At 40.6% G+C, this 17,575-nt stretch overlaps 1 protein-coding gene across 3 annotated transcripts in view; it reads right to left on the reverse strand.

The window, feature by feature from the left end:
• LMBRD1 (LMBR1 domain containing 1) overlaps positions 1–16,407 on the reverse strand; it is a 90,944-nt gene extending 74,537 nt beyond the window's left edge. For 2 of the 3 annotated variants that reach the window (XM_072857824.1, XM_072857826.1), the window contains exons 1-3: positions 16,334–16,407; positions 15,555–15,731; positions 5,709–5,769 (exon numbers count right to left, since the gene is read on the reverse strand). In XM_072857824.1, the coding sequence (XP_072713925.1) occupies positions 5,709–5,769; positions 15,555–15,731; positions 16,334–16,393 (298 nt within the window). In that variant the 5' untranslated portion in view covers positions 16,394–16,407. Of the gene's footprint in view, positions 1–5,708; positions 5,770–15,554; positions 15,732–15,950; positions 16,161–16,333 lie in introns of those variants that run through there. The other variant, XM_072857827.1, reaches the window with a different exon arrangement.
• Positions 16,408–17,575: the final 1,168 nt, after the last annotated feature.

Consider the following 17,575-nt stretch of genomic DNA (forward strand, 5'->3'; position numbering starts at 1 on the left):
AGCTGGGACTGTTCAGCCTGGAGAACAGAAGGCTTTGGGAGGGATCTTACCCATGTGGATAAATACTTGTGTGGGACTGAAGACTGTGGCAGACTTCTCAGTGGTGCCCAGGGAAAGGATAAAAAGAGAACAAGCCCAAACTGAAATATAGGAATTACCATTTAAACAAGAAGTTTTATTCTGCCTGCAGTCAGAAACTGGAACAGGCCAGGCTACTCAAAGACATAGTAGAGTCTCCATTCTTGGAGATATTCAGAATCCAACTGGAGACTGGCATAAATGAGCTGCTGTGAATAGGGAGTATATTGAACTAGATTACTTCCAGAGTTCCCTTTCCAACCTCAGCACTTCTATGAGTCAAAGTGAATTTCTACCAATTTTGAAATTTGGGTTTGCACCCCACAAGCATCCACCAAATGCCAACAATGGCTCAAGCAGGGCAGAAAAAACACACACTAGCATGCTGCTGGAAACAGGACCCCTTCTAGCACAAACAGTGCACTTCCATTTCAAGAGAGCATCTAGCTTTAATACTTACGTGATACTTCTCACACTATTTAAGCTATTGACTACAAAAATTGAGCCAAGTTAATTCCAGGTGCAGCTAAAGCTTTGTTCCTGCCAACTCAATTGCAGAAGTCAGCAGACCTGTAGAGCTGTAATAGTTCTCCTTGGGGGTTCTTCAGTAACAACCCTGGGAAATCCCTGAGTACAGACTGATACCTTCAGGCAGCCTGTCAGGTAGTCACCTCCACCTAAAATGAGGTGGAATCAACTTCAGTTGCAGTTTTCTGTCCCACAGACATTATTTGACGCTATTAAACACTCACAATTCCTTCAAATTTATGCTTTACTAGAAGAACTGAACTTCTCAGCCAATGCTGACTTGTAACAGATGTTTTGTATTAAAAACCTTAAGGTCTAATAGCATACTCTGTATCAACTCTGAGTTGCATACACAACAAGATTCAGCATGAGACTCATTCCAGAATTTTCCATCCATCATGAATGCTCTGCTAGCACTTAGCCCTTAAGTTCACCTTAAATGTGCTCTCTAGAAGTTATGGGCTTTCAATGCATTTCAAGACAAGATTTAATATTACAACTTGAGGGTAACTTCACATGTAGCAACATAAACTCCAACTTACACTTACTGTTGCAACAGCTCTGCTATTTGCTCTGTTGAAAAACCTTGTTACCATAGTAATTTTATAGGACTGTAACACAGAAAAAAAGAGAACTTAAAAGCAGCTTTGCATTTGGTTTTCCCAAGCAAAATAATGCCAAGACAGATGTTTTTCTTCATCCATCAGGTGAAGTCTTAAAACTGCCTGTGAGAATTTTTTAATTAGAACAGAAAATTAAGTTTATAGCTCACATAGTTAAAGCAGTAAAACATTGTTCTTCCTATTATACTACAAAGGAAGCTTTAAAAGATTTGGCAAGGTTCCTATCAACAAGACAGGAGACTGATCATCTGGTTTTTTAATTTTATTTTTCAGAATTTATGAAAAAGGAAAAGCAGCACCTTTCATCAGCTCATTCAAGTTAGTTACCCAAGGGCAAGCATCTAATTGGCTGTTGGTCTGCCCACTAAGAGAGCTGTTTATTCCCTGGAAAGCTCACCTTCAAACTCAAAGGTCTTGCAGCAGCAGCCAGTCAACAAAGTGACAAAGATACTCCCTTCCCCCTAAGTCCCCTGTGACCTTGTGGCATGACAGACTGTCTCAGCTTTCATTACTGCACTTCTGTGGACTTTAGTTTTAAATCAGGGACTACTCTTTGCTCTGATTCAGATACAACCCAGATCAGATCAACTTCTGATACAACCCAGAAAAATGTTTTGAAACATAAGTTTGAAGCACTACCACTAGAAGAGTGCTTCACTGCATAGCCAGTACAACAATGGTTCCTGCCACAGAGTCTAAGCAGTCTTCCGCAAGAATTCCTTGGTAAGGTTTGTTTTAAAGATGTTTCTCAGAGCAATTCTTATCTCAAGTCAAAATGACTCATCTTCTGCTGTTTTGCACCATATCAATACAAAAACACCTTAACTATGAGAAAGTTGGACCTGGTAGTAGTCTTCAAGTAAATTATAGCAATGGTCCCTTAATTATGTTTTGACTTTTTTTCTTCCTAGTAGTATGCAAAAGCAACTAGGAACAACACTAGGAACAACAAATAGCAAAATGCAGTAGGGAGAAGGAACCAAAATATCTTCAAGAACTGGGAAGATTTCAAGGAGAGTATCTGAGATCAATATAGTGCCTCAAATCCCTTTGAGAGACTACAGGAAGCTGAAGAATATTATATGATCAGAAGTCTCTTCCACCACACACAACTTCTGCTCTTCCAGATGATATCATATACTGGTGCATTGCATAACATCAATACTACTAAGTTGCTTAAAACAATGCTTTGTTATACACTCCCACACTTCCCCTGTTGAGAAGTTACAAGCTACTTCAGAAAACCTAAGATGAGTGTTTCTTCCCAAATATATTATTCTCACATCTAATAAAAAAATTCTTAAAACAATTTTTCATCAAGACCACAAAAACAGACATCTTGTTTTTCCCAGTGAAACTTAAGGAATACAAAACAGTAGTGAATTTCAAGTCATCATCAGACACTTGCTTAAAGCAGGGCAGTTAAAGCAGTTCACTACACTGTCAATACTGTAACAGACTTCCAATTTATGTGACAACATATTGCTTCTCAAAAATCACACTTATTAGGAGAGCATTTCTATAGACCTAACTCCACAATATTTGTCAAGTATAGCTATGCAAGTCTTCCACAGTATTTAGTATGTCTTCTCCTAGGACCAGACCATGAAAACATGTAGCTGCATTTGACTTGCACCTACTAATTCCCAGAAGCCCAAATCATTGTGTCAATGAATCAGTATCAAACACTTGCAGTAAGCAGACAAAACTCTGTGCAAAAACCATCCAAGTTATATCAAGTACTGTTTTGGATAAAACCTTACTCAATAACTTTAACCTAGGAACTACCATACAATAACTATTGCTGACTTAAGAAAATACTTCTACTTAAGAAAAAAAGAAATGGAAAATCAGAAGTTTAGCATAGACTTTAAAGCACACCCAAAGAGATCCTCATAGAATTTAGCAGACAGTCCTTGCCACACTATAGCTGGGAGACAACACATGCAGGTCAAGAGATCTCGGTCTACCTCACAGGAAGACTGGGATCTACCAATGGCATCCTTTCACCATTCACAAAACTTTATCAAAGGACACTGAACATCAAGCCAACTCCAACGGGTAGGATTTACTTACTAGAGGAAGAGCTACAGAACACAGCTCCAGGTTACTGTCAATTGTTTCAGCCTGATTCTTTCTGGTACAGAGTAAACTGCTGTTGGACAGCTTCCAATTATAACCCTTTCTGAAAAGGGTTTTCCTTCCAAACACAAGCTGACATGCTGTTTTAGAGCATCTGCCAACCACTGATCATTCTTCAATCACTCAAGTACTGGCAGACACATTCTACTACAACTGCTTTTATGAGAAGTAACACATTAAGCCACTATAGCTTCAAAGCAATCAGTACACTGGTTTCTTAAGTAAAGCTTTTAACACTACTGAAGTCCCACTTCAAGATACAGTTATTTCAAGCTTCATTCTGAAAGTTACCTCATTCATCATTCTACCAGTACAAAGCCATTCTACTTTTCTATCAGTCTAGCCAAGAAACTAGCTGGGTATGAGAGAGAGAACATTGTGGGGACTAACAACTTTGTAAAAAGAAAAAAGCTTTTCTACATTTAGTGACAGCTTTCTTAGTAAATTGCAATACAGGTAGTAATCCTTAATATTCTAAAACATCAGTTAACCACAGCCTCCCAATTCTTGCTACAATTAGAAGTGACTTGGATTGAAGGGCAGTGACCTAAGTGTACCAATTATTCATACTATAAGTTGCCAGTATAGCTACAGGAGGCAAGTAAGATCTACATAGTTATCACTGCATTTTCAGGAGAGAGAAGAAAGTACTGGTATTCATGTCCTTAAGTACAAAAGGAGATTTCAGTTTTGCTCATCCTGTTTTTTTTTTAAAATAAAACACATGCCAAGACCAAGTACTTTTATAAGAGGATACGAGTAGAAAGAAATGGAATAGTATTACAAGACTGGAAGAGTTGTTTAACGTATTCCTTCTCAGCTTTCATGTCACTATGCTGTGCAGCAGCAGCAGGGGACTAGACCTAATGATGCAGGAGAGGCATCAAGTTGTGTTTTTATATAGGAATGATGGAGACTTCTGAAAAATGTTACCTATTACTGTTCAATGTAGCTCCAGTTACAAAAAATGTGCATCAATTCCTCAAATTAAGATCAGAAAATAAAAATACTTTTAAAACCATCTTTAAATCTCTACCACCATCTGGAGGATATACTACAAAATAAAATATCAGACCTACAATATTTCAAGTAGACCTGTCCAGATAGGCCAAAAACAAAAGCAGTTTGAGGTTTAAGTTCAAATCTATTCCAAAAATTAGTTCAGAATTTACCAAGAGACATCTTGCTTTAAAAATAGACTCAGTTAGCCCAAAATATCATATGGAAATTCATTCATCAGTCTCACAAATCTACAGAAAATGGTCCACAGAAGAGTTTGAAGACTGTTCCACATTAGTTGTGAAATGCTTGGGCTGTTAAACAAGACTTTAGCAACCTAACAAGAGCAGAAAGCAAATACAAAGCAATTCCACTGTTCTATAGTGAAGAATCTTTGTTGAAGATAAACTAGTATTTAAAAAGTTCCTTTTTGAAAAGAGAGAAGTTTCTTACTACTTGTGGCTTTAGGCTTCACTCAGCATGAAACTGCACATTCTAGTTTCTGTCACTATCACTGGCAGGCAATAAGTATTCTATAACTAAACAAAAAAGTCCATTATTTACAACCAATTATTTTCCAATCTAAAAAATTATATTCAAAAGAACCAACCTTTGGTCTTCCAAGAGAAAAAACTTCAAGTCTTAGGAAATGTGACCAAAAGCAGGCAACTACCTCTGAGTTCATATCATTGACTGAGGCAGGCATTCCACTCTGTGATAAGCATCACTTTTCTATAGCTACCTCTTAGATATATTCATTAGTAGTAGAACTTTTCATAAGTTTCATAAGGACAACTAAAATAAACTGATCTAAAATTACACAAAGGTTTGGTGAACAGTTATTTTATTAGAGTTTCAGTTAATTTCTTCCTTCTGTTTTGTTTCAGATTACTACTCTTGAATCAACTCCTTCATGCTCCTTTACATTATCTCTTACTTTGAATATGGTAGTTGCTCAATCTGAACACTTAAAACACAAGTGTTACACCAACAGTTGCACGAACTTAATACACAGTAGGCAAGTTTCACACTGCTGCATATGTTAAGTGCCACAAGTTATAGCAAAACCATGCATTCCCTTAATGGGCCTCTAAATACATGCACAGAAAACATGTTAACAGTAGATTACAACAGAAGCCATTAGCCTTTTTATGGGTTGGCCTTCAGTATATTTGCATTTTTAGGGGGCTCTGGAATGTAAAAAAATTCACTGAAGGGCACCAAGTATAAGACTATGTTTAACTAAAAAGGGATAATCTAGTATGACCCTTAAAAGCTTCATGCCTTCCCTTAAAGGTCCTATTAATTGAAAAAAAAAGTTAGATGTTTAATACTTACTGTAGTATCCATAAAGTACAGTATCTTCAATTTGTCTTGAAACATTAGCATCAGCCCAGTCCTAGTAATAAAGGATAGAAGCATTTAACATCAAATGAAATAAAACAACACTTCATTCAATAGCATTCTTACAGAACTGAAAAAACTGCTCATATCAAATGCCTAAGGAAAAGCATTAAGCACCCAGTTTGAGATTTTAAATGTTGGAATTTAAGTTAGAGCTAATTCACCTAACGAAGTGTGCTGCATTTCAGGGGACAGACACTGCAGTAGTATCTCCACTGCTTATACTCACTTTGGCTGTTAGCTTCATACTTAAAGCTCTATTGGGTTTTTTTCAGATTAAAAATCTTTAGTTACTATACATTATACTGTCAACACACAATTGAAATAAAATTATTAGTGAATATTATTTTTAGCAGCAGCATACAATTTACTTTTGTATTTAAGTGGCATTCTAAATATCTATTTTAGAGACTGATTTTTGTTTTTACATATCAGACAATGCAGCTACTAAGTTTGAAGCTCAATCTGAACAGTTTTTCAACATGGTTTGTAAGAGACAACTGGAGGTATGGTTATTTGCAGTTCTAGCCCTTTTTTTTTTCTCGACTCTGAGCACTGCAGTAGACTCTAAGCTTCAAAGTCAAGTCCTTGCAGGGACAAAGCTGTCCTCTGGATGAGTTTTCTACAAAACTCAACATATGATAGGCATGGAAGCAGCATGGTACCTTAGAAAAGACTGCACAGACAGCTAAGCTGTTTGAGTTGCCCAGCCCAGTAGATGGATGCATTGAATGTAATTTTATAATTGGACACATTTACATCTGCTTTGCAACTCTTCAGAAAATATGCATATGCAAAGCATTAATAGAGGGACCCAATCAAGTCAAGGATCCACTCATTTAAGTCAATACCTCTCAAAAAAACCCCAAACATTAGTTTTATATCAGTAAGGCTGACACTGGGAATATCTAAATGAGCAGCCCCAAAGTCCCACTTGAGGTTGATATCCACAGTACTGAATTTCAGTCACAGAAATGGCACCACAAAGTAGAATTTGGGAACACCTAGAAAGAAAAGTCAGATTAAGATAAAAACGTTTTCTAGACACAAATCAATAGAAAGGGCAGAGTCAAATTTGATAAGCAGAGTTTGCTTTGTTAGGACTTCAAATTAGGAAGAAAAATTAATTCTGTACAGACGGCCCTTTCTAAGGTATCAAAGATCTTTTTTCAGGCACGTAATTCTAGATATGAATAGTATATAAAGACCCATGTTCTTCTGAGAATCTCTACAGTACTTCACTTCCTGTTACTACTGTATTCAACAACACTATAAGAGAATCACTCATTAAAGAACCTAAATACATAGAGAAATAGATATAAAAATGCTACTTCTAAAAAATTACTGGCTACAGAGTGCTAGCAAAGGTGCAAATGACTGGGCATACAGGAATACGCATAGGACAGTTTCATAAAGGGAATATTTTACAGACCAGAAAGAACAACAAGCAGTTTTGGCAACTCAAGGGTGTTGTGCTAATTCCCACAGTACCTTGATAACAGGGCCTCTTAAGGCTGTCATAGAATGGTTTGGGTTGGGAAGGACTTTTACAGGTCAGCTATTCTAACCCCCCCTGCCATGGGCAGGGACACCTTCCACTAGATCAGGTTGCTCAAAGCCCCATCCAACCTGACCTTGAACACTTCCAGTGATGAGGCATCCACAACTCGTCTGCGTAACCTGTTCCAGAGTCTCACCACCCTCAACTTAAAGAAAAAATTTATGTGCAATCTAAACCTACCCTCTTTCAGTTTAAAACCATTGTCCCTTGTCCTGTCACTACAGGCCTTGGTCAAAAGTGTTTCTCCATCTTTCTTATAAGCCCCCTTTAAGTACTGAAAGGCTGTAATAAGGTCTTCCTGAAGCCTTCTCTTCTCTAGGCTGAACAACCCCAACTCTCAGCCTTTCTTCATAGGAGAGATGTTGCAGCCCTCTGATCATTTTTGTGGCCCTGCTCTAACAGTTCCATGTCTTGTACTGTGGGCCACAGAGCTGGACGCATTATGCAGTGCACACCATGCACACAGCATTTCTATCACAGAATAGCTATGACTAAAACTTATATATACAGGTGCAGCAGTACTTCAACATAAGAATGGCAAATAGCTTTTTATTATGCTCAGTTGTAGCTTACAACCTTTTAGTTATCCACCCAGCCATCATCTCATTTTTCAGAAGTATGAGCCTTTAGTTTGACCAAGACTTGAATTACATGAATATTCAAGTTGCTTCAGAAAATAGTACCCTAAACCAGGTATTAGAAAAAAGTTATTGGATTACTTGATACTATGCACACTAGCAGAGCTTAGACACTAACTGTATGTCAGTCTTGAGTTTCTGGCCTAAGCACTGAAGCTCTTTACATAACACCAAAGGGCAGACTGTTTTCCTGACATTCCTATCCAAAAAGTCTCATGCTGATCAAGAAGCCATAATTCTTAACAGAAATTTGTAGAGTAATACATTTCAAATCTTACCACAGAACTGCAAGAGACTCATCCATGCATGTTAGGATTTAGATCCTACAACTCCCCAAATGTAACAGCATTGATATCCCTTATTTGAACACAAGCAAAAGTTGATTTTATTTTTTTTTTGTTTTAGAACTGCATTACTCAGTCCTGGGGAACTGTTCACAGAACAGAAGCGAAAAATACAACTCTAGCTACAGTGGTAACTGCACCCAGCCAGAGCGCTGAAGTCAAGTTCTTGCCCACATCCCTTTTTTCTTCTCCTCGAGAGGAACTTCTGGTTTAAGGAAGCTGAATGTTTTGTACCATGATCATTAGCAGCCAAACTCAAGGACTGAATCCAGGTCCAAGCCTGCCTGTTCAGCTTAAACATATTCCAGAATTGTTCAAGTCTTGTGGGATCTGAAGTCTTGTCTTGTTCAAGTCTTGTGTAGTCAAGATCAAGAAAGTTGTTATCCAGAAGCAAAATTCTTCAAAAGCTAACAATTTGAGACATACCAACATTATTGAATTGGTGAGAAAAGAAAAGATCCAGGACTGTCAAAGCTCCTTTCAGTTTCTATGCATAGGCTTTTTTCAAACTGCTAAGATCAAGCCCTTTCAGTTGTAAAGATGCATGCACTAATACAGAGCATATGAAAAAATGCAAGTGAGCTTACTCCTTAAAAACTGCACACAATAAGATTTAAAGAAGTTTAACACTTGTTTTATAAGTTCTCTCAGAACTGCCTAAACTCTCATGGAATATGGCCTTGACGACATACCACAAACACTTCATTTTTCTGTTATCTTAGAAAGTCAGCACCACCTTCCTTCATGTTACTATATTAAGACTTCCAGTAGGCCACTTTACATTAAGCTTTTAAAGTTCACTGTCTGAAATAAATTAGATAATCATCCAACTGGAATTTGAGTAGCAAAGTATACATGCATTTTGTCATCTAATCAGCAAAAAGACAGGATGAAAAAATATTTTAGCAGAAGGGACAGAAGCAACACCTTAAGTTAAGTGTCTGTCAGGTACACAATAAGCCCAATCTTTGAAGACTGTCAGGCTCAAGTCCAACAGCATTTCAGCTGAAAAATTTCTAGGTATTTGTATAAAAATACACCACAAAAGAATTTGATCATTGTAAGTTAATACACACAAAAAATATTAAAGTGTTTAAATTGTGTTAAATAGTGTTAAAAAATAAGGAAATGCATTGCTTTAGTTATGCCTAAGGGAAAAGCAAGACTGAACTGAACAGGTGGCACTCTATTTCCAAGTATTTGAAAAAGGTCTCTCCTATGAGCAATGGTGACATTTAAAACCCACACCAACCAAGAATAAGAAAAGCAACAGTAAGACCCAAAGTTTAACTGGCACCGCCACTTTACAGGAAGAGGTAGCTAGTAATTGAAATACAGCAGGGCTTAGCTGCCAAAAATCTGCTTCTCTTCCAACTCCAGAAAAGCATTAACATTTATAGCAGGATACAAATGTAGAACTTTAAAACGTTGTAATTGCTTTTCATTTTGTTGCTCAAATTAAGCAATGTGCAGGGCCAGAGTAATATACTAGGAAACTTACATTACAGCATATTAAAGTATTGAGATGTTATCTTACATTAAAAGATGTAAAGATGCAAAGATGTGCGCATTTCACCATTGTGTGTATGTGCCTGAACTTATAAACTTTGCATTACTCTGGACAAGAAGAATCTGTAATGCAAGCCAATTTAATAGTATATCATATCTATTATGTCAGCTTGCAGTCAGCTGCTGAAGCCCCACATTTACACAAACTAAGGAGGTAAAAATCCTTATTCTTACTGGCAAATTATCCATATGCACACACCATCAGCCACTCAAAAACAGTCACCAGTTCATCTGAGCCATTTCAAAAGGTAGTGACAGCAGCGCTGCCTTGTCAAAAGCAAGAACCACTGCTACCTAGTGAGTGTCAGAGCTCTGACATTATCAGCAGCAGTGCTGATCTATCAAGTTGATAGGTATATGAATTTACTGGACAAGCACATCCAGGACTCAGTTGAGAACTCATCTGGACAGTCTCAGATCTAGTCTGTTTTCTCCATCCATCATGGCCCAAGCTTACAATATATACAGCAAATACCTTAGAAGCACAATAGATTAGGAAGGTGAGAATTCACTACTGCCTTCAACAGCAGTTTAAGATGTGAAAACATGACCACAAATTCTCTTAAGATCTGCAGAATTCAGGCACTCTGCACTGTTCTGCTGTACTTCATTCTGTTCCATGAGGATAGCAAGCATACATGATATCACCTTTAAAATACCTGTAACAGTGCATTGTATTGATAAATAAGGGAATCACAAATTGCAAGGATATGTGCAACAAGTATGATAGCCTACATTAAGCCATCACTCTTAAGTATTCCTTAACACAAGCCATGTTGAAGCATTCAGGAAATTTAAATACAGTTACAAGTGTAAAAAAGTAAATAGATTAGTAAAATGTTGCTAGGTAAATAAGGATATAATAAAGGCAGTTTAAGACACTTCCAGTTTACCTAAATGCTAAAAACAAAGCAAAGCTTCCTCAAAAGATTCATTTTATAATTACATTCATAGAAAATCAGTTATGAAGAACACTTGCTTCCCCCAGTAATCATTGAGCAGAGTCTTCCTTCTCCCAGCTACTGTGTCCAGCTAGTGACTTATGTTAACATATTTCAGCAGAACAGTACTATTCAAACTGTACAGATAACTTCCCCAAATGAAAGCAGTACAAGCTAATGTGACATTTTTGACCTTACCCACTTTTTGGTCAGGGAATGGCCATGAATTTCATTCTTTTGTCCCTGTTAAAGGGCACATGTCTACTGTCACTGCTGGACCCTGCAAGAATTTCATGAGTACCCAGTGAAGATAGCTCCCATTCTCTGCAAATGTACCTTAATAGAGCTTAAAGTGGTATAACATTCCAGGTTTCAGTATTTGTGATGTTTCATCAAGTGTAGACAAAGCCATCATTCTGCTGAGTAGCCTCTCCCAAAGCTTAGCCAACAAAAGGAAGATACAATACCAAAGACTGGAGAGTGGGTCATAGCATGGTTAGATATAAAGAAATTTCATATCCAGGTCTCAGATCTTCCAGTCTGTTATCTCCAAAATGGGAGAGAGCCAGGATTTTAACTGACAGGTGGAGAGTAACATCCAGAAACATGCATATCTCAGCCACATCTAGCTACCATAAATATTTAGGCCAAGTATTGTTACTTCACAAGTAGTAATTCCTACTCAGGACAGAAAGCATGGTCTCAGTTGATAATGATTTCTCAGCTAATGCCTTTCTAGAATAAAAAAAATAAGACTTTTCTAGTGGTTCTCTATTCTGAGCAGCTACATAATGAGTTTCCCCCAAGACACAGAAAATTAATAGAATGGTCTGCAAAAAGGATCTCCTATTAAACAGATGCTACTCCTTGAATCATGAAGGAGACAACTGGCTTTTAACAGCTCAGGCAAATACCCAAGGTTTGTGAGATGTTCAGTCTAACCAAACTGAAGAAATGCCACTGGCTTTTAGCTTCATATATAGCAATAATCCATACATTTCAAAAAGAAAAGTTCTCATCACCTCCCCTGCCTTCTGCTGCATCAACAATAGAATAAAAAAGACAGCGTGGTGATAATGTCCTTGTTTCAAGCAGTCTTCCTGCTGCAAGACAGCATCAGCTATGTTTTAAATATTTATGACACTTGTAGGTCAGACCCAGAAGTCTTGGGTTCTAGCAGCAATCTTAAGTCTTTTAGCTAGGGTGAGGTTTTCTGTTCCTAAGTACTTGTTATAAATCAAACAAGCTTTCAGATCAAACAGATCAGATCTAACTAGATGTATTTGAAGTCCATTGCACAAACTAAAACACTGTCAATGCAAACAGCCAAAACCTTCAAGATAAAAGCAGTGCTGGTGAATATTATCACAACTTTGCTTACAAGGTAATACTCAAGTTCTTTTGATTAGTACTAGAACTAAAAGCCTGCTTTCCTACTTAACAGCACTATGAATCAAAGTAATCCCAGCCTCCAGCAAACATGTTGTTGCAATTAATTCTATTGTACATAGGAATAAGACCACCCAAGTCCATGCACCACTGCTCCTTTCCTAAAGGACTACACAATTACTCCGCAAAACCAAAACTGCTCAATTCACTCACTATAAAAGCTTAAAGATAATATTGGATAAGTCTCATAAGATATGGTGAGAGACACCAACAGGTACCAAATGCCACAAGCCACTTGTTTATAGTAAAGAATAACTTGTCTTAACTGAAAGGTGTATGAACAGTACATTAAGTTTAACAGTCCTGTCGAAATGGACAAAACCTCAAGGTTAACACTAGCTCACCAAGGTATAATATATGGCCCTTGTCAAGGAAGACACCTCAGAACATATGATGGAAGAGGGCTACAGAACACTGCCTTCAGTGAATTCACCCAGAAAGCAGCATCATTTTGACAGCCTTCAGAGAAGGGTAATCTGCCTGGGTACTACACTTCAGACAATTAAGCCAATCCTTATAGCCAGGACACATACCTTCACTTGCCACTGAATACACAATTGACAATGAGAACTTTGAACCATCAGACTATGCCTTCAATTTAGCCTTTGCTATTAGTATAACATGCTTCTCCCCAAGTTTGTTCACAGAAAAACCTCAAGAATATCTCCAAGTTGATAGTAGGGTCAGATGCATTAAAAATTAACTGAAAGTACACATATAGTACCTCTTCCTTGTAAGTTGAGCATCCTTGACTTCCTCATCTCTCTAACACTGATACTGAGAATTATAGTTGGGAGGTAGAGGGAAAGAGTATGTACAGCAAAAAAGATTGTTTACCTAGGATCTGGATAACTGCCACTACTCTTTTGGCATAAGCTCTGAAATCATCCACTTGGAAGGTTTTCTGATGAACTGATAAATTATCTACAGAGAATATTATCCACATCTGCTACCTGGATCTGCCTCAAAAATTCACTGAGAAGGATAATCTAGTGAAGACTTAACTTACTCTGGCCATCCAAAACAAAGGATTCTTGCCAGAGTCATAGTCCTTCAGACCCCAGCATCAGCTATAGGGTCTTGGAGGTGCTGGGTTTGAAAAAATGGTCCAGAGGAAGGGCAGTAGTCTCTTGGAAATATTCTGAACCCAATCCAGTGTGTCCTACTTGTGAAGCAGTAGCCGAAAAGAAGCACATGTTACCCAGGACAGTGTTAAAAGCTTTAACAATTCATTAATATCTCACGTTAAGATGCTGTCAACCTCCTAACTTGACATTACTCCTAAACTGAAATTACCAAATCAATGAAGCTGTGTGTTTAGGTACAGGTTTGTATGTTCTGACTGACTTCAGATCCACTCAACTTTCAGGAAGGCCACATTAATATTTCTATATCACAATTTCAACACTTGCATTGGATCAAATGTACTAATATCAGAAGATCTCATGCTATTGCTGCAAAGCTAGAAACTCATTCAGCTGAGCCTTAAAAGAGAAGGAAGAATTCTTCTGCAAGGCAGTATGGAGCAATTTTATTTCAACAGGCTATCAGCAGCATCTACAAACATTAGAAACTAAGCAGGACCAAGAAGCCTCAAAAGCATAGGCAAAGGTACTTCAAAGAAATAAAGCTTTACTACAAGCATGAAAGCTTGCTTTCAGATACAATTTTTAAACAGGATCTACCCACTCCATCATATCACAGCATGTGGCCATTAATAAAGAAATCTAGCTCAAAAAGGACAGTATTTTCAGTACAGTAATTTTCCTTCTATTAATCATACTTCCTTAAATAAGACTGTAGTGACTGCATGACCACATTTGGCCTCCTATTCTCACAGGTTGGCTTCTCAAATCAGGGAATGCATACATTAACAAAATAGGTCTCCTTTGCAACAGGAAATTCTGCTTAGTCCCCAGCAGATGTGCATTTTTCAGCTGGGCCTAGTTACATCATTGTTATTTCTCTAGCTAGTCAGGCTCAATACATTTCTTAATACTCTATTATTCTCATTGAGCTGCTAGTATCACAACATATCAGAGGTCTCTTCCATCTTCTATATCCATTTTAATTCTGAATAAACAAGGTCTGAAGACACAAACTTTTAACAATTACATCGAACAATAGCTTAATTTATTCTGTATTACCACTGAGCAATACACAACAAAAAAACCAAATCACATCACAGCTCAATTCTAAAGGTTTCTTATGACTTGCATTTACATTAGCACCAGCCAAAAGGCAGTGTATTGACTGCAAGCTAGTTCTGAAGCGTTATCAAGGATCTGGCAGGACCTAGGTTTTCCTTTGGAAGTAGGGCTGGAAGGGAATAGAGTCTTTTAAGTCTAGCATGCAGGCATTTACCATCTGCCCACTCTCTCATTTGCTTCAGGATCATCTCTTACTATAGATCCAGGTAGGCTCCAAACCAAACTAAGTTGTTACTCAAATTATTAATATGCTCCCGTGTGACCCATTTCTAATGGCAGCGTCCTCACAAAGACACTGGGTCACTACCTTCAAGAACCCTCCTTGAAAATGAAAGAGGCCAACGCTCTAAGCATTAGGAAGAACTCTTACTTACAGTAACACTTAGAACAGACTACGGCAAGTACTCATCTCATTAAGAGCTCTTTTTGCACACCAACCCCCTACAGTTTAAGTTTATAAAAACAATAGTTCAGTTAAGGCAGTATCAGCCAAGAAGAGATACTACTGTATTCCCCTCCAAGAGTTTTTCCACCTTCCCTTCTTTAAAAACAAAAGTGCTTATTAACTCAGGCTCTACGTTATAGGTAGATTAATACAGTAAATCTTTACAAGTCTTAATGTTTCAGTACCAGAATAAGAAAATGCTGGCAAAAGAGACAATCAAAGTAATCTTAAACTGGAAATGGGCAATACAGCCTGTTTTTGAACAAAGAGGCAACAAATTCCATTCTACAGTTCCCCATTATGATATTCTAAAAAGCAACATTTAAGAGATTTATTTATATCTTCAGGATGGTATACACACTCCTTTTAGCACCACAGCAGGAATAAGCATTTGGAAATGAGTAGAATATCAAAAATAAACAGAAGTGAAAACTGAAATCCAGTCCCAATAACAAGCAGAGCTCAGTATTGTATTCACAGTACTAGTTCCCAGCTTTCCAAAAAACTCAGGCACTAGAACAGATATTAGCATTGGTTTTAAACACTTTGACAACCCAAGAACATCCTCTTTCAACACAAGCGCTTCTTTTGAAGAAGCAATTAGCATTTTTAAAAGTCCATACCTTAAAAGTACCATTTTGATTTTTCATATATGAAACCAAAAAGATGTCCACTGGTAGTAGTGCTGATGAGATAAGAGCAACTGCCAACGCAAAGATAGCCGTTATGGTAGAAATCACTTCACTTTCCCGCCGACTCTGATACTTGCGCACATAAACCCAGCAGAAAATTAGAATAGCCTGAAATACACAGGGAAAGATAGTTAAGAGTTGCGCAATAAGGATGTCAGAAAGCAGGTACTGAAGTTAGACCTTGTATCTTGGCATTGACGACTGGCATGGCATCAACACACTTTTTACCTGAGCTCTATGCATCAGCATAGGTGACTAAGTCACCACACACAATTCACTCTTTGTACCTCACCTAAGAAGGGCTTGAGCAACAAGAACAGCACTCACACACGAAACAGGCTAAAACAGACAAGCAGCGCTGATCACCCAGGCAGGAAGGCAGGACAGCCCCGCACCCGCAGCTCTGGGCTCTGCTATGCCCTGCGGTGCCCTACAGCACCACCGCCGTCACCGCCGAGGCACCGCCAGGAGCTGCAGGGACGCGCTCGCTGCCGGGGCAGGCCGGGGGGGGCCAGGCCGAGCGAGGAAGCCAGGCGGGAAGCCCGGAGCTGGAACAGCGAGGGGCCGAGGACAGAGGAGCAGCCGGCCCGGCCGGGGCTAGCGGAGGGGAAGGCGGGGATCCTACCGGCCCTGGGGAGGGGAAGGGGTGCGTGACTGGGGCAGCCGCGCGGGCCGGCCCAGCCCCGGCCGCGGGAGAGCCGCCTACTCACCAGCAGCGCCAGGCCGAAAAGGCACCATCCCGTCAGCAGCTCAGAGGCGGCCGCCGCCATCTTCGCTTCCGTCAGCAACGGCATACCCGCCCCCGTGAGGCGGGGACTTTTAACGGGGCGGGCACACGTCACCATGGGGACCGTACCTAACAACCGCCGGGCGCGCCGCGGAGTGTGACGTCATGTGCCTGTGACAGTGACAGCTTTCGCTTTAGTTAGCAGCTGGCGGCTGCTGTCCCGGTCTGGCATGTCCCGCTATCGGCGCAGCAAGCAGCAGTGAGGGGCTGGTAGCCAGGGGCTCGCCACGCAGGGACTGTCCGCCGCGTTAGTTTGTGACACGAGAGAGGCGCGGCCGGGGGGGAAAAGGTGACGAGAGCCCCTCCCACAGCCGTCGGGGGGACAGGGACGGGCGGAGCGTGAGCCCCGGCGAGGGGCCGCTGCCGGGTGCGGCCGGGTGTCCTCACCCCTGCTCCCGCATTTGTCTGTCCTTCCCCGCCCGGGGGCGGGGGGCAGAGGCAGGGCAACGCTCGGTCCGTGGGGACTCCTGCTTAACGGGCAGCGGGAGAGGAACAAGGGGGTGTGGGGAAAGATAAGAGATGCACTAAGGGGTATCGAGCACTTTCAATGTTTTTATTGTTGCTTTTCTCTGCAGAAGTACCTAAAATATTTTCCTACGTCACGTACAGCTTCCTAAAGGAGCCTGGCAGGTGTGCAGGCTTTGTTAGCGTTTCGCACCCGTGCGGACAAACGTGGAAAGGTTTTCGCGGGGCGGGGGGGGACAGCGTGTGCCGGCGGCGGTGCGCACGAGCTCGGCGGGCCGGAGCCATGAGGGCGGGAACAGGCGGAGCCTCGTCCGGTGGGTGCGAGGGCAGTGCGGGCCGTGCTCGCGAGGCAGGTCCGGCTTGCGGCCGAAGGGGCCCGGTGGCTGCGGTGGGCGGCGAGGGGGTGGGGGGAGGCTCGCACCCTGGTGCTTTTGCCCCGGGCTTGACTTTACTGACACGGCGCTGAGGAGCGAAGGGCGGGGCGGGGAGGGTGTCGCGGGCAGGCTCGTACCGTCGAGGGCGGTAGGCGGCCTCACCTTGGAGCGAACCCCGCCTCTGGGAGGCTTTCAAGGGGTGTGAGGTGCCCGTGAGTTGAGCGGCAGGTGCTGGGGGAGGCTCGGAGCCTACCGAGAGGGGACGTGAGGCGGCGGTGCCGGGCCGCCGGAGCCTGTGAGGGCGGTGGGGGACGGGAGCAGCGTGG

Source organism: Ciconia boyciana, chromosome 3 (genome assembly GCF_034638445.1).
Source record: "Ciconia boyciana chromosome 3, ASM3463844v1, whole genome shotgun sequence".
Classification (NCBI taxonomy): domain Eukaryota; kingdom Metazoa; phylum Chordata; class Aves; order Ciconiiformes; family Ciconiidae; genus Ciconia; species Ciconia boyciana.